The sequence below is a fragment of the Hemibagrus wyckioides genome, linkage group LG16, assembly GCF_019097595.1.
Source record: "Hemibagrus wyckioides isolate EC202008001 linkage group LG16, SWU_Hwy_1.0, whole genome shotgun sequence".
Classification (NCBI taxonomy): domain Eukaryota; kingdom Metazoa; phylum Chordata; class Actinopteri; order Siluriformes; family Bagridae; genus Hemibagrus; species Hemibagrus wyckioides.
The window spans coordinates 1,366,390-1,387,799 of record NC_080725.1 but is presented as its reverse complement, the minus strand read 5'-3'; the positions used below and the strand labels follow the sequence as shown (position 1 = coordinate 1,387,799).

Here is a 21,410-nt window from a genome sequence, read left to right as displayed (position 1 = left end):
TCTCTTTTTTTTAATATATCCAATTACTGCTCAAACAGGGCTGGTGTAATGGAGTACGCGTGGTCCATTCAAATGGTAATGTAGCTGTCTCCGAGAGGCCCTCACTTATTCATAAGGCTAGAAGTGGATTTATTCATCACTATTTACTGCCCTACTAGTGGATTATTCTAATGAGGGATGCATTGTAAGTGCACGGTGGTCTGTCCAGGCCGGAGTACGGAGTACTGGATCAGTAGAAATGGCCTTTTACAGAGACACGGAAGGTTTAGTCACATTCAAGATGAGAGATCTAAGAGTGACAAATGGTTAGGAAGGTTTTGGCTTGAAAGGCCGCTTTGCTGTGTGTTGGAACGTTTGGAGACACAGATGAAAAGTGAGAGAAGGATAGCGAGAGTCCATGCGAGAACAATGTGCTAAGATCAGCATCAGGTTTCCTTAGCTTCACTTTGAAGTGGGATCTATAAAACTGACCACTCTTCCTTACCACTAAAGTCTCTTTTCTGTTTTTACAGTTTGTTTTTTTTTTTAATTTTTTATTTCTTGCCCTTTTTTAGGCTAAATATCTTTTCACACTCAAAACCCAGGAGGTTTTCTCTCTAACATTTTCAACTTTGTCTTTGGCATTTGCTAAAAAATTTGACATTTTACAGATTTTAGGATTCAGGAACTCAACTGAATACATATGGAATTTTCCGAATGAATTGTGTTTTAAACATATAACTCTACAGATACGGCTAGGAAGAGCACAACTTTTTTTTTGTTTTGTTGTTAGCATCATCATCTGGTATGCAAAAGGTTATGCATCAGGACTAAGATGCCACAGGATCCCTTAACAAAGCTGTGTGAGCGGGTGGACACTTTCCCAGTGGGTGTTTACTTTCACAAAGCTCACAAGATAAAAAAGAAGCACTACATTTAATATCATGAGCTGTGTGGTGCTTCATCGCGCTGCGTAAACACTGGTGGCTCAAGTAGTTAAGGCTCTGGGTTGTTGATGCGAAGGATCAGGGTTCCAGCCCCAGCACCACCAATCTGCCACCATTGGGCCCTTGAGCAAGGCCCTTAACCCCTCCCACCCCACTCCAGGGGTGCAGTATCATGGCTGACCCTGTGCTTTGACCCCAACTCTTTCTGATCTGAATTCCTGTGTAAAATCCAAGTGTGAAAATGGGGTTAAGCGAGAAATCACTCAGCTCAAGAGAAAATTCTTACTTTTGGGTCTTTTAGAAAACATTTGGCAATATCTGTTGTGTTCCACCTCTTGTACTAAATTAAGAAACATGGTGTTAGAGCATTAGCATGTTAGATATAGTTTTGGCACTCGCTTGGGAACAACGGCTGGCAGCGTGCCATAGCTACAGGGGTATGGAGAATCACAGCCAGATCCTCATCTGCGACAGTATCTTTAAATCTGTATGTAGGTCGAATCTCTCTCTCTCTCTTTCTCTCAGGACCTAACAGTCTTATCAGTGCTGTGACCTGGCTGTAATTGTCAAGTGATTCATCTCAGCTCATGTTCCTTTAGTCTTTTTTCTCGCGCGCTGCGGCATCTCTGATTGTCACACAAGGCGTTGACTAACAAGCCATCCAGCTGCACTTTGCACTCGAATCGATGCTGTCTGTGTTCACACTCATACTGTGTCACACACCTAATCACAGGCCTCCATGCCGCTGTTATCGCTCCTGCCCAGCGCCACACACACACAGACATGAGCTGCCGTGTTTGACCAGGGCGGGTGATTATGGACATGTCCAGGCTTGCCTGCTCAACTGCCAGAGCGATAATGTAGGGTAATGTAGGTACTTGGCCTGACTGACTTTTGGTCTGATGTCATGCGCAGGGTTGCCAGGATCACAGGTGTGTTTACCATGCCAAATTTATAAGAAGGTTCAGAGGTCCATGGGTAGCAGGTTTTTTGGGGGTTAATTACAAGTAATTTGCTGCAAATCTGTTTCTGCAAACGAAGGGAAAGGGCAGATTGTGTGTCTCTATTATACAGTGATGAACTGTCTTTGTTGTAAGAAGAAGTGAGGATTATAGAGTGGATAATTGTTGTACTAGACAATGATTTTTTTAAAGGCCTGTTTAAGGCAGATACTGCAATTCAGAATTGTCCATATTTTACAGAAAACGTCTTAGAATAAGAAAAAGAAGAAAAAATGTCTTCCTTTTCCAGTGTGCAAACTTTTGGGCTGGAATTTTTGTTAAGATCTGACAACCCAGACTATGGTATTGTTTATTATATTGGCTGTCTGTCTGTCAGCCAGCCTGTCTTTCTGTCTGTCTGTCTGTCTGCCTGCATGCATGCCTGTCTGTCTGCCTACCTGCCTGTCTGTCTGTCTGTCTGTCTGTCTGTCTGTCTGTCTGCCTGTTGCAGATACTACAATTCAGAATTGTCCGTGTTTTACAGAAAAATTCTTTTGGAATTTCAAAGAACGAGAAATAGAAGAAAAAATGTGTCTCCCTTTTCCAGTGTCCAAACTTTTAGGCTGGAAATTTTGTTAAGATCTGGCAACCCTGGCTATGGTATTGTCTTTGATTCACAATTGGCTGTGTGTGTGTGTGTGTGTGTGAATATGCATTGGACTATATATATATATATATATATATATATATATATATATATATATATATATATATATATATATATATATATATATATATATATACGTGTGTGTCATGGAACTTGGCCCTCAGAAACAGGAACTATGCTTTTTCCATGGGCCATTGGCAAAGCAGTAAATGTTTTATTCATGTGGTTTTGGGGGTAGCAAAAGGAATTAATGGTTGTGCACCAAAATGATGATGCAGTTACTTTTACTGTCATCACAGAGACCATTTCAGTTGACTTCCATTCCTTCATTTTTCCTCAGTAACTGATTTATCCTGGTTAGTTGTGTTGTGTTGTTTTGTGGTGGAGACAGAGCCAGAACCACTGGGACTCCAGAGAGGGTATGAGACACACTGGATGAGACAGCAGTCCATCACAAGACACCAAGCACACACACATTTACACATTGGTATGGGCAGTTAAACAGAGCTAATGTATATACCAGCATGTTTTTGGGAGGAAACTGGAGAATCCAGAGGAAACCCACTGAGAACATCTGTGCAGAAACTCCACACTGAGAGTAACCTGAGCCCAGGATGATGGACAATAAATTAGAACTCGAGCCCCAGTATTTGGCCCAGGTTTGTTTTTTTGAATGGTGGAAAACCTCTGTGTGGATTTAGTTTGTACTGTAGAGCAACACCGACAGGAAGTGTGACTTTCTGAAGTGAACTGAAGGAGCTGTGGTTTAATATTTATGTGCAGGTATGGTCATATGTGTGTGTGTGTGTTGACAACCTGGAGGAGAAGAAAACAGGTAATAAAACCTGCCTGGAACAGAAAACACTTTCATTCACCATTTTTGCGGCTTGCTAGAGGACAGAAGAGTTGGGAGCAAAAACAAACGTGACATTGTGCATTTGCCATGCAGCCTCAGCTCTGCCAGAATCGTTACTGTGACTGCTGCTGTGCCCGGGTAAAACTGGATCAGGGCCCAGATAACAAGCTCGCTGTCTGCCGTGTGGCCGTCCATGAAACCCCTCGTTGCCTGTTTTAACTTTTACTTCTTTCTTTTGTTAAAAAAAAATAGCATTTCTATACAGACAAGGCTGAGAGAGATGCAGTGAGACATGCGAGCCAGGGATTGGGTGGTGAATTCGAGCCAGACAGGGTCAGTGGTTAGAGACTAAAGCAGACCACCACCACTTAGCAGACCACTGTGTGCTGTAGAGCTGGACTGTAGACCAGACTTAGACACGGAAGCCCCTTTCATAAACAGAGCTCTCTGTGTCTCTGGCTTTCTCATTACCTGTCAAGGCCACTCCCGCTCTGTATATTTCTTTTACACACACACTTTCTCCATGGTGGTTTCTGTGTTTATGCTCTCGCTGATACTGATTTGATGTTTAGAAACCATCTGTTGGAGAGTAAGCATGTGTAATATATTAAAGACTAAGATATTTAATAGCATAATATTTTGTGGCGCTAAATATTTAATATCTGTCTGTCTGTCAATCTGTCTGTCTGCCTGCATGCCTATCTATCTATCTATCTATCTATCTATCTATCTATCTATCTGTCTGTCTGTCTGTCTGTCTGTCTGTCTGTCTGTCTGTCTGTCTATCTGTCTGTCTGTCTGTCTGTCTGTCTGTCTGTCTGTCTATCTATCTATCTATCTATCTATCTATCTAAATAATTATCAGATTTTCTTTATTTTCTTTATATTCTTCATATTCTTCTTCATTATATCTTTATTTTTTAAATATAGTTTTATACTTAGCTTTATTTTTATAATGTCATGAAACCCACAACACTTGACTCATAAATCATGGTGATAATTTCATATCATCATATCACCGGTCATTATTCAATAATTGCTAACGTTTAATAGACCCTTTTCTTCCCCTCTCTTTTTAATGCACACCCCCTGCTGTCCTCTCTCCATCTCCGTCTCATCTGACTCCATCTCATATTGACGTTGGATGATCGTTAGCTGTATTTTCTGTCTGCTCTAGAAGACTTAGACGGCTCTCGTCAGGGAGCCTAATCGCCCCTGGTTTCCATTCCCTGCTCTTTTGTCTGTGAGTGATGGTGACACTCTTTTTTTATTGTGGCCTGCTTTGATATCAGTAAAATTGATAGCTTTGAGATGGACGGTCACCTCAAAGGCCGTACAGTAGTCCTTTATTTCACGGCTGTTACAGCCGGCGTGGTCTGCAGCGCTCTGTTTAGAAGGTCTGGGGCTGAAACTTGAGGCGTAAATGTAGGTCTCGTGTGGTGGGTGATGTGAGTGATGATGATGAGAGGCGGTCAGGCGTGACTGCAGTGTCTTCACCACAAACCGCTGGCTGAAACCACAGCCTCAGTGCGGGGGGGAGGAGCCTGAGATAGAAGTCCATGGTCCTGCTTGCTTAGTCACCTGTCCAAGCGCTGAGAAATGTGTGTGTGTGTGTGTGTGTGTGTGTGCACATGCAGGTGCATAGGCCCTAAAGGCCTAACCAGGGCTCTTGACTTAAAAGGGCCTTTCTAAAGCGAAAGCCTCGCAGGTGGCTCTGTTATAAGAGAAAGAGGAGTAGAAAAAAAGGAAAGGATTCATTTTTAAAAAAGGAAGAAGAATGGAGATTCTGTTTCATCTAGCCTGAGAATACAGAAACACTAGCCATGAGGCAAAGAAAAGCGCTGCTGTTTGCTCTTCTGCATGGGTGTCTGTGTGACATCTGTGCTTGAGACACACACACACACACACACACACGTTAGTGTATAGTTGTGTCTGTGTTGAATGTCTGCTCTGGGAAACAGGGACAGAGTCAGGGCGATGATGTTGCGTTCAGGGCTCTAGTCTCTCTCCAGGCTTTGCTGTTTACACCACACTAATCAAAACACGAGAAGTTGGCGGCCTCGCTCAGGCTCAGCCCCTCCAACTCCCAGCGCCATGTTTGGCTTTGATTTTCTCTCTGTCTCTTTCTCCCTCTCTTTGTGTATCCACTACTTTGCATTCCAGCCCTGATTACCCTTCTCTAGAGTACAATATAACTCTATTCATGAGATCGTTTGGCTTCTCTTTATTTTTTCGGTCACATTTCTAAACAACAACATGATGCCTCGAGTGCAGTGGTGATAGCGTTGTGTCTCTTTTCATTACGTTTGCATTGTATTACTTGCTGTTGCTGACAGGGATGAATAAAAAATTTAACAAAGAACACTTGAGTCCTGAACTGTATGTGTGTGTGATGTTTTTTTTTTTTTAAATTGTTTTTACACAGTACATGATTTTTGTGCTTTTTTCTGGTCACAAGATTCTGAATCTTTGAAGACTCTTACTGGCTCTCTCACTGGATTAACCCCTTTTTTTTTACCAGGAAACTGGAAGCTTATCTCCACAAGTCTGATATAAAATGAATCAGGGCTCAGTCGGCTTTCATAAGAATGTGAGATGTTTTTCCCTCTGTTGGATAACTTTACACAGAGTTTTAGTGGTTGAATATAACACCTTCGAATTTTAGAGGTTTATGAACAAATGTTTGGAGCGTCCCAGAGAGCAGAGAAAGTTTGATATCAACACTTTTCTATGAATATATTGCCACTAGTAGGATAGGAAAAAGAAGTCAAGTCAATTCAAGAAGCTTTTATTGTCATTTCAACTACACATAGCTGACTAAAACAAACGAATAGCACCTTTTTTGGATCCGGCCTCTGCGTGCTCTGATGTGCCGCCATCTTGGATATCTCACATATAGAGCAGAGTGTCTACTTTTATATGCCAGTAATCATTCATCATTGTTGAGTGTGAGATGATAAAGAAATTTGATGCTGAATATGGAAACAGCCAAAAATTCCATTTATCTTTTTTGGCTTTTGGTACAAAAAGAGTGTTGGAATGTTCATGTTAGTTAGTTAGTTAGTTAGTTAGTTAGTTAGTTAGTTAGTTAGTTAGTTAGTTGGTTGGTTAGACAGCAGTCTTTGTTGAGTTAGCATGATAATCTCATGATACTTGACAGTTTTCAGGAAAAAGTTCCTGGTTGGTTGCTTTCCCTGAATGGAAACATATTTTGGCCGTGTTTATTAAAGAAATGTTCCAGGCTTTCTAGGAAGTGTTAGCTCATTTGCGAAACTAGGGCTTCCATTACTGAATATCAGTATCCATAAAATTCCAGCACGGTATTTCTTTTAAACCTCCATCCTTCTCTGCCAGTGTAATAAATCGCGGTGTAATGTGTGCAGTATGAACATTAAAAGCATCACTTTGTTTGTCCGTAAATAAAAGTCTCTTCTGGTCACACGTGTGTGCGGATCATCGATCTGAACCGCTCCCATTAGGAGTAATGGACAGCACATGTTTCTGGATCGAGGCAAAGCATGTTGAAAAAGATCTATTATTAGATCTGTACTAAAAAATGCCGTAGGATATTTGTGTGTGTGTTCGGGAAATTAGAAAGATCTTGGAGTTTTTTCAGCTCCTTGTTTAAGAATTTGTTTTAATAGCCTATAAAAATTTCCATCCCCAGTGTTATTTGCTTACTTAGACCAGCTATACTTCGAAACAGAGGTCTTTCCTGAATTTTCGATAAAGATCAGATGGGATTCTTTTTCCCGCAGCATGTCTAATGTACAGAGTGTATGTAGGGAGTGTTGGAGAACCCTGGCGGGGTGATGGATGGACGAGGTATTTTAGGCTCTCAACACTGGCCCCCTCCATGTTCCCAAAGGAAATCATTATGAATCATGGGTGAGAATGTTTTTACAGTAAACAGTAGCGGAGGAGCGGTGCAGCTCATAAAACACCCAGAGAAAAACTTGCGTAAGTGTGTATGTGAGCATGCAGCCTCGGTCCAGCTCTCTCTCACTTCCCCCTATACACTAGTGGAATTTTTATGATGCGTGTACTACCCTGTGTCGGATTTTCTGCCTGTCAATCATAAAATATTTTACAGGATCCCATCTCACTTGGCGTATTATGCAAAATATAGTTCTCCAACTCACAGGGTTCTCACACACTGTCTTCTTCTTTACATCTTGATCCAGAACAATATGAAATAAAATCAATAAGGAGATCTTTCTTTCTTTTTCCACGGAGGAAGTGTGAATTCGGTGGCCTGCTTTTTTTTTTCGGTTATCTGTTATCTCATCTCACACACACACACACACACACACACACACACACACACACACACACCTCTTCATCTCCCCTGCTGTGTAGTAAGAAGGTGTGACAGCAGGGAGAAGGACCTGCTGTAGCCTGATCCTCTCCAGCTTTCACTGGGATTAAAGTGAGCGGTCTCTCTGATGAGCTCAGTTACACACTCTCTCACACACACACACACACACACACACACACACTGATATCTGAACATATAGGACGTAGGTGAGCCTATAATTCTACACAGACAGTGTACAGTATTCTCGATCCTCAAAAAAATAATTCTGGCTAGAGTTAAAGATGAGAAAAATGATGTGGTTCTCTGTGGAACTTTTATTCGCTTAAGAAATGTTGATTCGAGTTAAGAAAAAAATTTCCTGTGATGAATTTTCTGCATAAAAGGAAGAGACATAGTTGTCAACTTCAAAGATTTATGGCATTCAGATGCACAGTATAGCAGACAGGTGGGTAATATGGAGGGGGAAAAATATTATATCAAGATTCCCAAAGATAATTTTTTTTCCTGGAGCATGATATATGGGATGTTATAATAAATGGGGTTAAGGTATGTTATGATCATATTAAAAATCCATTTCCCATTTCCAAGAAAATGATTTAACCCTGAAAATGAAGGGAAATAAAATACTGCTTTTAAACACACTTCCTTATCAGATGCGTTTAAATCGAATTGCTTAGAAGATTTAATATCGGGACAAAATTTCAGAAAAGTCTATTGTGCTGGAATTTATCATATCATTTTAACACACAGCCTCGGTTTTAGCACTTGCTCGAGTTTGTCCCATCACTGTCCTAACTCTTTCAAGCAACTCAGTTTGGTTTTTTAATAATTTTATACACACAGGAGTATGGAGTGTGTTTAAGTCTGATGTGTTTAAGGTAAAGCCTGTTTCTCCTGCAGCTCAGAGTCGACACGCAGAAACCAGTCGACTTCTTAAATGATAAGACATGACACACTGACAAAACTAAACCTGTGCAGCTGTGGCAAACTATCCAGAGATGCTCATTTGCAGTGTGTGTGTGTGTGTGTGTGTGTGTGTGTAGCTGTGCATCAACAGCATCTTGCTGGTTTATCAGGAGCAGAGCTACATATGTGCATCCGTCTGTGTAGATGAAAATAGAAGCATTAAAGAGCAGAGCAGGAGTAGAGGAGTTCTATGGGTCTTGAAAGAAAAAAAGTGTGTGTGTGTGTGTCTGTGTGTGTGTGTGATTCTTGACAGTGGCGATATTTCAAGACTCAAATATGATGTTTTTTGTTGCGTTGTTACGTTGTTGAATGCCTCCTTATTCCACATGTGTGTGTGTGTGTGTGTGTGTGTGCATATTAGAGTGGGGAGCAGCTGCATTTCCCACTCACCCCCAGCTCCATATTGAAGTAGTCGGACTCGAAGAGGGGGAGGAGGCCACAAAGGCAGTGGGAGGGATTGTGGGAGGGATGGGAGCAGAAATTGGATATGGTTTATGGGCATTTTTGGGTTTTTAATGTAAATATGAGGGGGGGAGGGCAGGAATAGAGGTCCCAGGAAACCTGTTTCCTGTTCAGGCTTAGCCCACAAGGTCAGCATGAGCAGAGGCAACAAACACACTTGTGGTGTGAAAAGCCCTGAAGCCACAGAGGCCTGCAGCTGGCTGGGGAATTAGCGAGGCCGACTGACACATCTCTCCCCGTCTTTCTCTCCTGCTCTTTTCCTTTCTCCACGGAAAAGGCTTTGTGGTGGAGGCAGGATCGAGAGAGGGGCGCCGCTGCTGTGTATGCAGTCTGTCCATTCATCAGTGCACCACATCTGCCAAGCAGCAAAAACCTCATTGGAACCATCGCAGTCCACCCAAAGCAGCCCCAGGCGCCTGCCTAGGGGAGCCCACACACTCGCTCACACAATTTGGCGCTTCTAGATTCGTTTGGTGACCCAGGCCATATTTATTCATGCCTAATAAATAAACCATAACGAAAAAAAATTCATAACACACCAGCCCGTGTATGTTAATACCTGGATAATAGTCTTGCCACATAGTGCATACTAATGCTCTCTGTAACTACACTATAGGCTTCATTTATAAATTGTCAGTCAGTTTCTTGCCAGGTCCATGTAGGAGTAATGTAGCGTGTTTTTTATTCTTCTACCTGGATTTATTCCTTTCTTTGCTGGCATGCAGTATATTGTAGGTCAGATGGGAATGGAAAACTTATACTGTGATGTATTTAGTTCTGTATTTTTGTAATTCACCTCAGGATATGATCTATGCGCTGTATGTAGGTGTATCTTGCAGGCTACCAGTCCTAATGGAGTGGCAAAGAAGTGGCTATTTATTTGACCGGTTGGTCAGGTTGGACTCTTCCTGCATCCTGTCTGTTCAAATCAGGCCTAACTGGCAAGAGCCAAAGGCCTTAATAAGGAGCGTGTGGTGGTACATGTGTGCATACACACTCGTTTTAGTTGTCCACCTCAATATCACATCTCCCCCCAGTTCAGTCTGCTGCTTCTCTTTAAGCTCAGGGTCTCTTTCTGCTGCAACTCAATCAAACATGCTGTGTTTATTTAAACTGGGAGGTGCCAAGTGCTGTCAGGGAAGTGCACCAAGTGAGTGACTGCGGAGAGGCCGAGCCGTGGCCCCGCTGCCCTCGGAGCCGAAGAGTAGAACGTCGTCGGATAAAATAAACACAGCTTGACAATGCCCTCTCTGTGAGGAATAAAAGGTCCCAGAGTGTGCAGGAGACAGATAGCACCCTTGTTAGGCCTAGAAGTGCAGGAATGAGAACATAAAAAACTGACCCGCTGTAGGATGTTGAGTGGCCTGTGGTGCTTTTAAGAGGTTGTTCATTGGGTGCTGTTGATTCTGGGCTCTCCTCCAGTCAGCCGGAGAAGAAAAGTGCACCCTTTATGCCCCTCCCCCGCCCAAGCAGGATCTGGCAGTGTGACCGGTGGCTTAGTGCCAGTGCCAACTGGGATGGCATGGTTCTGATTGGAACTGCCATCTGCTCAGGGGACCATGGGTATGGCGTACACCGTGTTTGCCACGCGGCAGGATGTGCGGCGGCTCGCTGATGGAAGACTCTCAGACTCTTTCCTCGAAAGCTGCTTTTTCTTGCAAGAAGCCATTAGCTCGGCTGTGTAATCTTTGCCATTAAGAGGTTTATGAATTCAGTCATTTGTGCCGTTCGAGAGAGAATCAAGCCTATTGTGAGCATTTCATTTGTGACCAGAGACATAATAGAAAGGCTAATGTACACTGGACTGAGAATTTGTATTGGAGATGATAACTCCCTGTACAGGTCAAAAAGTGCTGCTTTATTTAGAAGACTGAGCGTTAGTTAACTGGAGAAAAAAAAGCAGTTATTCGTCAGTGCTATACCGACTGCATGCTTTCTAGGATTGTGAGACTCTACTTGTGCACTGGATTAAAAAAAGACCAGTTTGGAACATTTAGAGCCTGTGAACAAAGGACATTTGCAAAGAAAACATTGACAACCACTTGAACCAATCCTAATTTCTGGTTCAAAATCAATTTTTAATGGAGAAAAAAACTATGGAGCTGTGTTTTTAATGTTTGGAAAAAATTGAATTGGTTAATAATTGCTCAGATTATAAGACAGATTTTTATTATGTATAACATGAAGTTATATGATTGCTAAATCCTAGAAGTAGCACTTTATAGCTAAGACAATAAGGCTGCATTTTATTTATTTAGATATTTAATTTTACTTATAATGAATATCAGACCCTGAAATCAGAGGAATATAAAGAGATGGTCCACTGCAGATGGTCAGAGGTTGTGTGTGTGTGTGTGTGTGTCCTGGGATCTGACTGAATGGATTAGATCAAGCTATTCCTCCTTGCTCAGCGGGCCGAAGGCTGACTCTCTGGGCTGAGAGCCCTCTCTGTCTCTCTCTGTGTTGGGGGATTAGTGCTGATTCTGTGCAGAGAAGAAGGTTTAGGGGTATGGTATCTTCACCCGGATGCTCGTGCTTTGAAGCAAGCTATGGGATGGCTTGCCGAAGGGAAAGTTCAGATGTGAAGGGAGTGGAGGAGAGAAAGCAGGACGCTTAAGATGAAGCGTCTCTCTAGGCCGTCCTTAGTGCTTCAGTATGTAAGCTCTTGGAGCAAGTTAGCAAAAAAAATAAATCGTTTCTGCCACTTTTTCACCCTTTCACCAGTTTGTGGTCAATATGTCAATATTAATGCAGGGGGTGGGGGTGGGGGGGTATGGAGGACGAGGGTAAGAGATCAGCCTGGAGGGAGAGAAGGAGATGTCTTTCTCTCACTCCCATCCTCCATCCTCCCTCATGCATTCAGGAACTGATTTATTGGGCAAACAGGTTAGCATCAGCGCAGTGTGATGAAGAACACACTTCAGACTGGAATTCATAAGAGACATAAGATGCGATCCAGGTGGACAGAATGTATAGTGGATTTGTTAAAGCTCAAAAAAATAAGCCTAACTAACTAAGTCGAGTGTGTTTGGTTGCGTCCCAAACCACATCCGACTGCTTAGAACAGGAAGATTTGCAGTAGACATGGATATTTAGTACAATAGTATGTGATTTGTGATGCAGAATTCTCTGTTTCAGTTGTTTTCTTTTGTTTCAATATTTTAGCAATACTAGATTAACTCTCCTTTCATAGCACTACATAACACTTTATAACAAGGGCTTGTGTAGGTCTAACGTAGCCATATTAATTGTGAAGTGATAACACAGTCTGTTATAAAGGCATTATAAATTATTATAATTAAGAAAGCGCCACATAACAGACATTAAATTACAGAACCCCTTTATGACAATTGATTTAAATCTTAAAAACTAGCTTTTAAACAGTAATAAACATCACCCCTCCTCCAGTTTCTAGCTGAATTGTAGGTTTATATCATTTGTTATAAACTGCTTATGTAGGTGTAATATAGCCATATGAACCCCACCCCTAGGTAAAATGATGCTTTTCTGTTTTTATGACAGTTGATGCCTGCTAATATGTCTTATAAATGTTTTATAGATATGATATAGGGGTTATATAAATGTAATGTAACCCTATGGGCATTATAATGTGATTTTTGTAGTGTATTTGAATTAAATTTTTCACACAAGTCAACTGAGTTAATGATCTGCCCGTAAGTGGACAACAGAATATTGTGCTCTGGACATCATGCTTCTGAGTCTAGTCTCATGACTGCAGGATCACAAAGCTGCTGATTATTGAAGCAGTAATTGGAACTGGGCAGCCATTTTTGATGATCTTTCAGGAAACGAGGCTGGAGGTTATGGGGGTTTTGAGGGGAAAAAACTAGACAGCTGTTTCTTATTAGGCACTAGTCACATGCTGCCTAACTGACAAGGAGATTGTCCCGCTCCGACTTGCATTATTTCCTCCCCGGGTCCTGCATGGTGCATTTACAGAGCGCAAGACAAAAAGAGGGGAAAGAAATGCATCCAATTACAGGGTCATCCTAATTTGTCCGCTCATGTCAGCGCAGCTCATCAGGATACGCCCCACCCCTAGGCCTCTTTCCCTCATCCTATTCTCTCTCTCTCTCTCTCTTTTTCTCCAGAGTGTGTAAACGTCCTGACGCTGGAACATGTGGGAGTGATTACAGCTGCTGGATTTTCTCATTGTTTGAGTGTGCTCTGTTTCGCTCCGCTGTGCGCTAGAGTGGCCGCGCTCTGTCTCTTGCTTGGCCTCTAATCCCAGCTGTATTTATGAATAGTAATGTTTGGCAACCATTTTTGGCACACAGGCTGCCAAATTAGTGCAATTTGTGCGCTTATTCGGGACCAGGACTTAGCACAGCTCTGCTTTAAGCCGCACGTTCTTTCTTTTGTCTCCTTTCTCAGTTTTACTCGCTCTGTTTGACTCTCCTCTTTCTCTCTCTCTCTCTCTCTCTCTCACACACACACACATCAAATCTTCCTTTCTGTCGTTCTGCTCTCTTGTGCAGTCATGTAGGACGGTTCACTCTGTCCAAATGACACTGGGCAGGATGTGTCTCCAGTGCAGAGCCGCTAATCACATATCTGCTCTTCTCTTCGTGACGCCTGCCTTGCCTGCCTAAAGCAACAGGAAAAGACTATATGACACAGAATCTCCTCTGTGGTCCATCACCTCTGACCAGAAACACCACAGCTGTCTGTCACTTTTCCCTGGCGAAGGACAACGCCTGAGTATGAGTGCTTCCTTTGTAACTAGTTAGCTGATTTCTTCTGGAGTTGGCCCTCAAAAATGTCTGGAGATGTGTTTTCTTATGCTGTGATGTTACTTTTCTAAGGGGAAAAATCTCTCTCTCTCATTCTCTCTCTCCCTCCATCTCTCATTCTTTCCTTCTCCTTTTCACCTCTCAGGCTGCAGGGTGGTAGAGTCTCTGCTCCTCATTAATGTCAGAGGCATTAGGGCTAGACAGGGATATGGGTCTAATTTGACATTTTCGGCATCTGTCTCCAATATCCCCTCGCCGAGCAGAAATCCGTGGAGAGGTAAAACAAAGGGGGGCTCGAGTAGATGGAGAAGTTGCACAGGCGGCCTACGACACCTCTCATTTAATGCCAATCTCCTAGAACAAATCTCTGACAGTCAGGGGCTGGGTCTAAAACATGCACACACACACACACACACACACATACACACACACACACACACACACACATACACACACACACATACACAGAGTGACTCTAGTAAAGCTTCAGTGTGTGCCTTACGTGCATGCTCTTATAAACAACAAATTCCTCTTGACTACAGCAATATTGCTTATAAACCAATAATATTAGACGAAAAAAAAAACATTTTGTCCTCCTCTCCAATACACTTTAGGAATCGTTCATATGCTCCTGGTTCCAGCCTTTGGAATAATCAGGAATAATGTTCAATAATCTGTTTAAATTGATAAAGAAATGCTGGCTAAAACAAACTCTACAACATCCATTTCTCATAAATTTGGGAAAATGCTGAAAAAACGCAGTATTATTCATGTACACACACTTTTCCACGATCAGACTGACGTGTAATTTTTTTTGTTATTGTTTTTCTAGCATTAGCAAGCACTCAGATGAAGGCATTGTAGCAGTTGGTGGAGTTTATCCACTGAAATGACTAAAAAACTAAAAATTAGCTGTTCTTAAGAGTTTAAGAGTTTATTTTCTTGAACACGTGGTATGTAGTAAATTCCCTCTCTTTCAGGTCCGTCAGGAAGCTTGCAAAATTCCAATGAGAATGCTCTTTTCCTAGTCAGAAGTCAGTAATTGCAATGTCTTCTCACCATTAGACACATTTGACAAGATTCTGACATTTTTTTGGTGATAATATGCACCCTGTCGTGACGGTTATATCTGTCGTATTTTCCTTCCTTTTCTGCCCGCATACATTTCATTTTCTCCTCCACTCTATGGTTGGTTGTAGTAAATGATCTCAGCTTGCAGCAGAAATTCAGCTCAGCCTCTGCAGTGAGACTCTCCGTGTTTAAAGCTGCCCAACTTGTGTTCCTGGTGTGAGAGCAGCTAGCATGGCACATGGCGTGTTTGTCCAGCTGTGCAAATGAAGTGTCTCGAGAGCTGAAATGTATACGCCATTATCGTCACATAAGACGTCTTTGCTAAAGATAGGAAAAAATTGGTGGCGTAATGGTCTTCATATGGGTTGCTTGTTATTTCTCCCGACTCTTTCTCTTCCTTTTCTTTCCTTCTGTTTTTACTTTTCTTTGCTGGACTGGTGTTAACATAACTGCAGTTACACAAAAACGCGAAGCCAAAACGTTTAGATAAAAAAAAGTTACTGCAAAGCTAAGAGCTAGTTGTTTAACCTCTAACCTCTACAGGTGATCCATACAATGGGATGCATACGGGAAAATGTGCTCATTCATTCATTCATCCATCCATTTCATTCATTAATTAATTCATTTATTCATCCATCCATCCATTCAGACTTCTTCATGCAGTGACAGTGAGGCTTTTTAAGAAAATGTCAGAAATCCTGAAGAGAAAATGTCCTGATGTATCATCCCACATTTTTTGCCATTCTGCATGTCTTTATTCTTGGAACTAATTTATTCACACAAGATGTTTCTGCACAGAGGAAGCAGACTATCCAAGACAAACATACTGTACTAAACACACACACACACACACATGCAGAAACACACCACACGCGTTGTTGAGGAATGCCTTGGTGTATAATGCCTGTATAATGTAGTGTGATGTAGTGCAGACTCCTTCAGTGTAATCCTATGCTGTGTAATGGGATCTGTTTCACGATTCCTGGAGGACAGCAGCAGGCGACGGTTCCGACTCAGTGGAGGAAGGGTGAGGGTTAGCGTGGGGGGGGCACAGCACAGACGAGGAGCGTGGGTTATGACGGCGCTCTCTCCCGAGATCAGACTACACATTCCCGCTATTGGGAGTATGATTATTGACTCCTCAGCTTAGTGATTTAATGAAAACGGCTGAAATGAAATTACCTTTTTCATCACCGTTGCGCCGGGCTCCTCCAGCGCCGCATCAGACGTGGCCTCTGCCTGTAAAGCGATGCATAATTCAACAAATTATCCACTGCAGATACCTGTAGATGTCAGCATTATGTAGTATTCGTGTTTGAATCGTCTTTTCGGCGAGGCACACTGAGCGGGACGTGTGTTTTTTTGCCGTATGGCTATATCAGAATGACAAAGTGGCATGCATGCTCTCTAATTGGCAGTGTTTTTTTTTTTCTTTGAATGATTTGAAATCTGTTTCAAAAGCTCACTACAGCATCTGGCTGTCACTTATCTGCCTCTCCGAGTCTTTGTTGCCCAAACAGAAAGGCGGAAATAGAATGTAGAAAATTGCTCAGTCGTGGCGTTCGAGCTGTCTCTGACTGATTAGCAGCTCTCGGCATCATTATTGTACTGTGATGTATTGACTCGTTTCAGCTAATGGGCAGTAAAGCTTTTGGAGATGTGTCAGAGCGTTGTAATTGCCGTTGCGATGTATCAGCCCGTCTCTAGGCTCGACTGTTTGACGCGTGATCAACAAGCTCTAACTAATGAGCGGCGTGTTTTGTCTCGGCTTGCTTCAAACAGAGCTGCTAGCAGGAGTCCGATCTGATTGTTATGTAAATATTTACCTGGATAAGACTATCAAGGAGCGGTTAGGTGGAGGAAACAAAGACAGCCACAAAGAGTAGCTGGAAGAAGAGTTCAGTCGTAGAGAACGTAAGAGAAAAGACGGCTACGTAGCTTTTACTTCCCAGCCCCACTCCACTCCACTCCACTCAACACCTCCCCACGTTCCCCAGAGCCTCCTCTGATTCAATCTCATCTCCTCACTCCTCAACTGATGTGATTGACCTCTCACAGCCACTTAGTTTGGTTGCGGGTGATGAGTCCAGTGGCATCTCTCGTCCTCTATCCGTGATGAAAGTGTAGTCAAGTGCGACAGAAAGACGTCAGTTTCCTCAGAGTGATTGTCTGTGATCCCTGCTTTTTTGTTCCGTATCACCTTTGGACTAGGAGGCAAGCTGGAATCCTTAAAGAGTGTGTGTGCTTAAAGGAGCATGTTTTAATATTTTACTGGGGACCAAATGAGGCCAAAAAGGATAGCAGTGCTGCCGTTTTTTATTTCCAAAAACATCCTTTTATTTAAAATCAATCAATAAAAAAGTAAAAAGGTCCTTACTTGTTACAAAGGTTGGGTTTAAGTGAAAGCATAGGTGTACTTCAGTGGAAGGGCCTCACAAGGATAGTAATACAAATATGTGTGTGGTGAAATGTCCATTCACTTAGATGAAACGAAATGACCACAATCTTTTCCTCTTATTCTTTGTCTGCAGTTCTGCGTGATGATTTCAGACAGAACCCTGCTGATGTGATGGTAGCCGAAGGGGAACCGGCCGTGTTGGAATGCCAGCCCCCTCGTGGTCACCCAGAGCCCACCATTTCTTGGCGGAAGGACGGAACCAACATAAACGACCGAGACGAGCGCATAACGGTGAGCTGGAACGATCCCATACCATGAGTGCTAATCTGCATTTTGATTATTTATGCTTGGATTTTTGTTTTATTTTTCCCCATTCCTTTACTTCAGCTGTTCTTCGAGCTGCACTGAGCCCACATCTGAACAATTAATTTGTGTTTTGGCGACAGCTCGGATATCTAATCTTATCTGCAAAGAGCCAAGGTGGATGCAGTGTAGTTTATTTTTTCAATCCATCTCAGCAGAACCACATCTGACTCCACTCGTTTAATCGATTGGTCTTGATTTTCAAGCGACTGCTGAGACGAATCTGGTGTGTTACTGCTTTGCAGGAATTAAAACCTGCAGCCATGCCGGCCCTTTGATGATAAGATTAGACGTCTCTGGACTACACAATCTTTTTCTTGGACTTATGAATGTAAAAAAAAAAAAAAAAAAAAAAAAAAAAAAGTTAACTGAAAGCACTTTAGACCAAATACTGAAAAACATTTATGGGGAAAATATCTTCAGAATGAAAAGTAAAAGGTGTTGTGGGAGATTTTAGTGCAAAAAGGTTCTTCAAAGGTTCTTTGGATGTTCATCTCATCGTAAAAGACGTCTCTCTGATAAAGATACTCTATTGTAATGTTCTTTACAGCTGGATATCTCAGTCTCTCAGTCACACAGGGAGCTTTATTACTAAAAAAAAAAACAATCCATGGACACCTTGTTTATCATAACCTGATCATGTTAATAAAGTGCACTACCGCTCAAAAGTTTGGGATCACTTGCATGTTTCAGCTTGATTTCGGCTCTGGAGGAAGACTCCATTGGCAAATCCATCTTGTGGGAGATGCTCCAGGAAGCATGGGGTGAAATTTCAGCAGATTATCTTGAAGAATTGACCGCTAGAATGCCCAGGCTGTAATTGCTGCAAAAGGTGGTTTTTTTTATGAAAGTTTGAAGAAAACATTCATCATTTCCATCAAAATCATTATTTCTAACTCTGACATGTCAGCATGTCCTGTTCTTTTGCTATATTTTCTATTCATACTAATTTGTGTGCTTTCTTGGAAAACATTAACATTTTTGAGTGATCCCAAACTTTTGAGCGGTAGTGTATATACATTAATGTTTTCCCATTTTTGTTATAGATATATATATAGATAGTTTTTTATTAAAGAGATATAGCTATAAATTTAAATAGCTTTTATTTATTTCATACATACACTTCAACATATTAAAAAGTGTGGATTTGATAAACGCATGTCAAATCATTTGTTTAGTTTTTTTCGGAGATGGTCTGAAATGAAAGCGAAGGTGAGATATTAAAAGTTTTTGCCATGACATCCAGTGAGCGTGTGACGTTCGACGTGATTGGGCGGGGCAATCGGGCGACACTTCACCGCAGCGAGAGTTTGGATGGGTGAAGATGTCAGTTTCGACAAGAATAGTCTATGAAGAAAACTGAGTTTTCAGAGATGTTTGGACAGAGAGGTGGGCGTTCATTTTGCCCCGGTTTGATTTGTAACGAGACAGTTAGAGTTGTGAAGTGTGGAAAGGTCAAACGCCACTATGAAACAAAACACAGACATTTTGAACAGCAGTATTCACAAAATACAGAGATTTGTTATGCATGTTGATTAAAAACAGGTTTTGTAATAACCGGTTGTTCTGGACCTTTGACTTTGATGAAAATTCAGATTTGGACCTTTGAATGTAGAAGAATTTGAGATCCTGTTATGTAGGATCGTTTGACTTTCTCACAGAGGAAGCACAAAAAACAACAACAACAAAAAAAAAACCCTTTGCCATCTGAATTTTTCGGTTTTGTCTTGATTTATTATTTCCAAATGGGCAAGCTGTGAAACATAAAACCTTTCAGCTGTTAGTTGGGTCTACCAGCATTAATTGGCATGTTTCAAACCAAAACAAATAAGTGCTTGCTTTCCTGACTGTAGCTTAATGTATTTTCACTAATAATAAGGTTAAGACTTGTTTTAAAAACTCTTCACATTTGCATCCTGGTCCATTGGAAGAGATCCTCCGGTGTAGCCGTATCGCTAGTTATTCCTCACATGGTATGTTGTCATGTACACTGACATGCTGTTTATGTGTTTGTGTATTAAATGCTGAACCAGAGGCCATTAAGTCTGACATGTCTGCTCCATAATGCCCCAGCAGTGGCTTAAGATAAAGCTGCATGTGTAGATAGACCTGCCACGTGTTGATTTAGGATGCAGACCTGTAAGACGTAAACCAGGGAAGGATTGAGATTGCTACTCAGCCGCTAGTTTATCGAGCATGACCAGGCCTCTCCTGCTAATTAATCACTTTTAATTAAGCGTGTGTGTGTGTGTGTGTATGTTGGGGTTGATTCGATCACACCTGGATGCTTGTTAGGAAGTTTTGACTTTAGAAGAGAGCGGAGAAGCTCTTAACGAGAACTGGCGCTTCTTTCATGTCTTTATTATGAAGATGCTTCGCACTCGCAGCCAACTCCACAGGGGAGTGTAAAAGCTCTCTGAAAGTGCATGTGTGTGTGTGGGTGTTTCATGTGTTAGCCAGTTAATGTATTTAACAGAAGCTTGTAAAAAGGATTTCTTTATATATCCTTTCATGGATGCTATGGAAAGTTGGGGAAAAAAAGAGCAATAAGAGCTAAGGAAAAGAGATGCTTTCATCACAGGAGTATTGAAATAAGAAACTGGGTTGGTTTGATGTAAATAATTATCAGTATGTCAACACCAGACTCTTGTCTCACAGATGTCAAGCATTTTGTACTTGTCAAGTGCTTTTCTTGTCTATTTACCATTAATAAATCTGAATTGTAGTTATGTCGTTGGAAAATTATACACTCAGACATTGATTATTTTCCTATAAGACGACAAGCTGTCATATTCCATTCCTCTTATACCATAGCAGTTTGTCAATATCTAGAACATGCAGTACTTTTACACAACATACACAATATTCTTTTACGTTCTACATGGTGGAACGTCTGCGAGACAAATATTCCCTCTTAGAGGGAAGCAGGAAAAATGGACAAGCGTAAGGATTTGAGTGAGTTTGATGAAGGACCAAATTGTGATGTCTAGACCACTGGATCAGAGCATCTCCAAAACTGCAGCTCTTGTGGGGTGTTCCCGGTCTGCAGTGGTCAGTATCTATCAAAAGTGCTCCAAGGAAGGAACAGTGGTGAACCGGCGACAGGGTCATGGGCGGTCAAGGCTCATTGATGCACATGGGGAGAGAAGGCTGGACCATGTGATCCGATCCAACAGACGAGCTACTGTTGCTCAAATTGCTGAAGAAGTTAATGCTGGTTCTGATAGAAAGGTGTCAGTATACACAGTGCAGGACGGGTCAGGGCTGTTTTGGCAGCAAAAAGAGGGACCAACACAGTCGGTGTATATACACACACACTCTCAGCTCATCATGTTACTGATAAACATCCTCTGTCCTGAAGACTTTCCGGTCACAGAAAACTCTTGCAAAGTGCTGACATTCAAGACTCCTTCCAGAAATGTGAAATCAATTTCCACTTACAGAAACTTTCCCCATATCAATGATTAGATGTATTCTTCTGTTGCACGAGAATACTTTTCTTTTATCGGTTTATTATTAGATATAGATTTTGTGTCGTGTTTGCCATAAGTGTGCTTGTAAATTACTAATTACTGTAGAAACACTATCGTATTACAACAAGCTGAGAGTCGAGTTACAGCCTCGGCACTTTTATCAGAACTGTGATGTAATGATACCCACTGACCAATCAGATTCGAGAATTCCACAG

The 21,410-nt window shown here is 41.8% G+C and overlaps 1 protein-coding gene across 3 annotated transcripts in view; it reads left to right on the top strand.

The window, feature by feature from the left end:
- LOC131366782 (roundabout homolog 1-like) overlaps positions 1-21,410 on the top strand; it is a 192,397-nt gene that overhangs the window by 128,260 nt on the left and 42,727 nt on the right. For all 3 annotated transcript variants that reach the window (XM_058411538.1, XM_058411537.1, XM_058411539.1), the window contains one exon: positions 17,493-17,650. In XM_058411538.1, the coding sequence (XP_058267521.1) occupies positions 17,493-17,650 (158 nt within the window). The remainder of the gene's footprint in view (positions 1-17,492; positions 17,651-21,410) is intronic.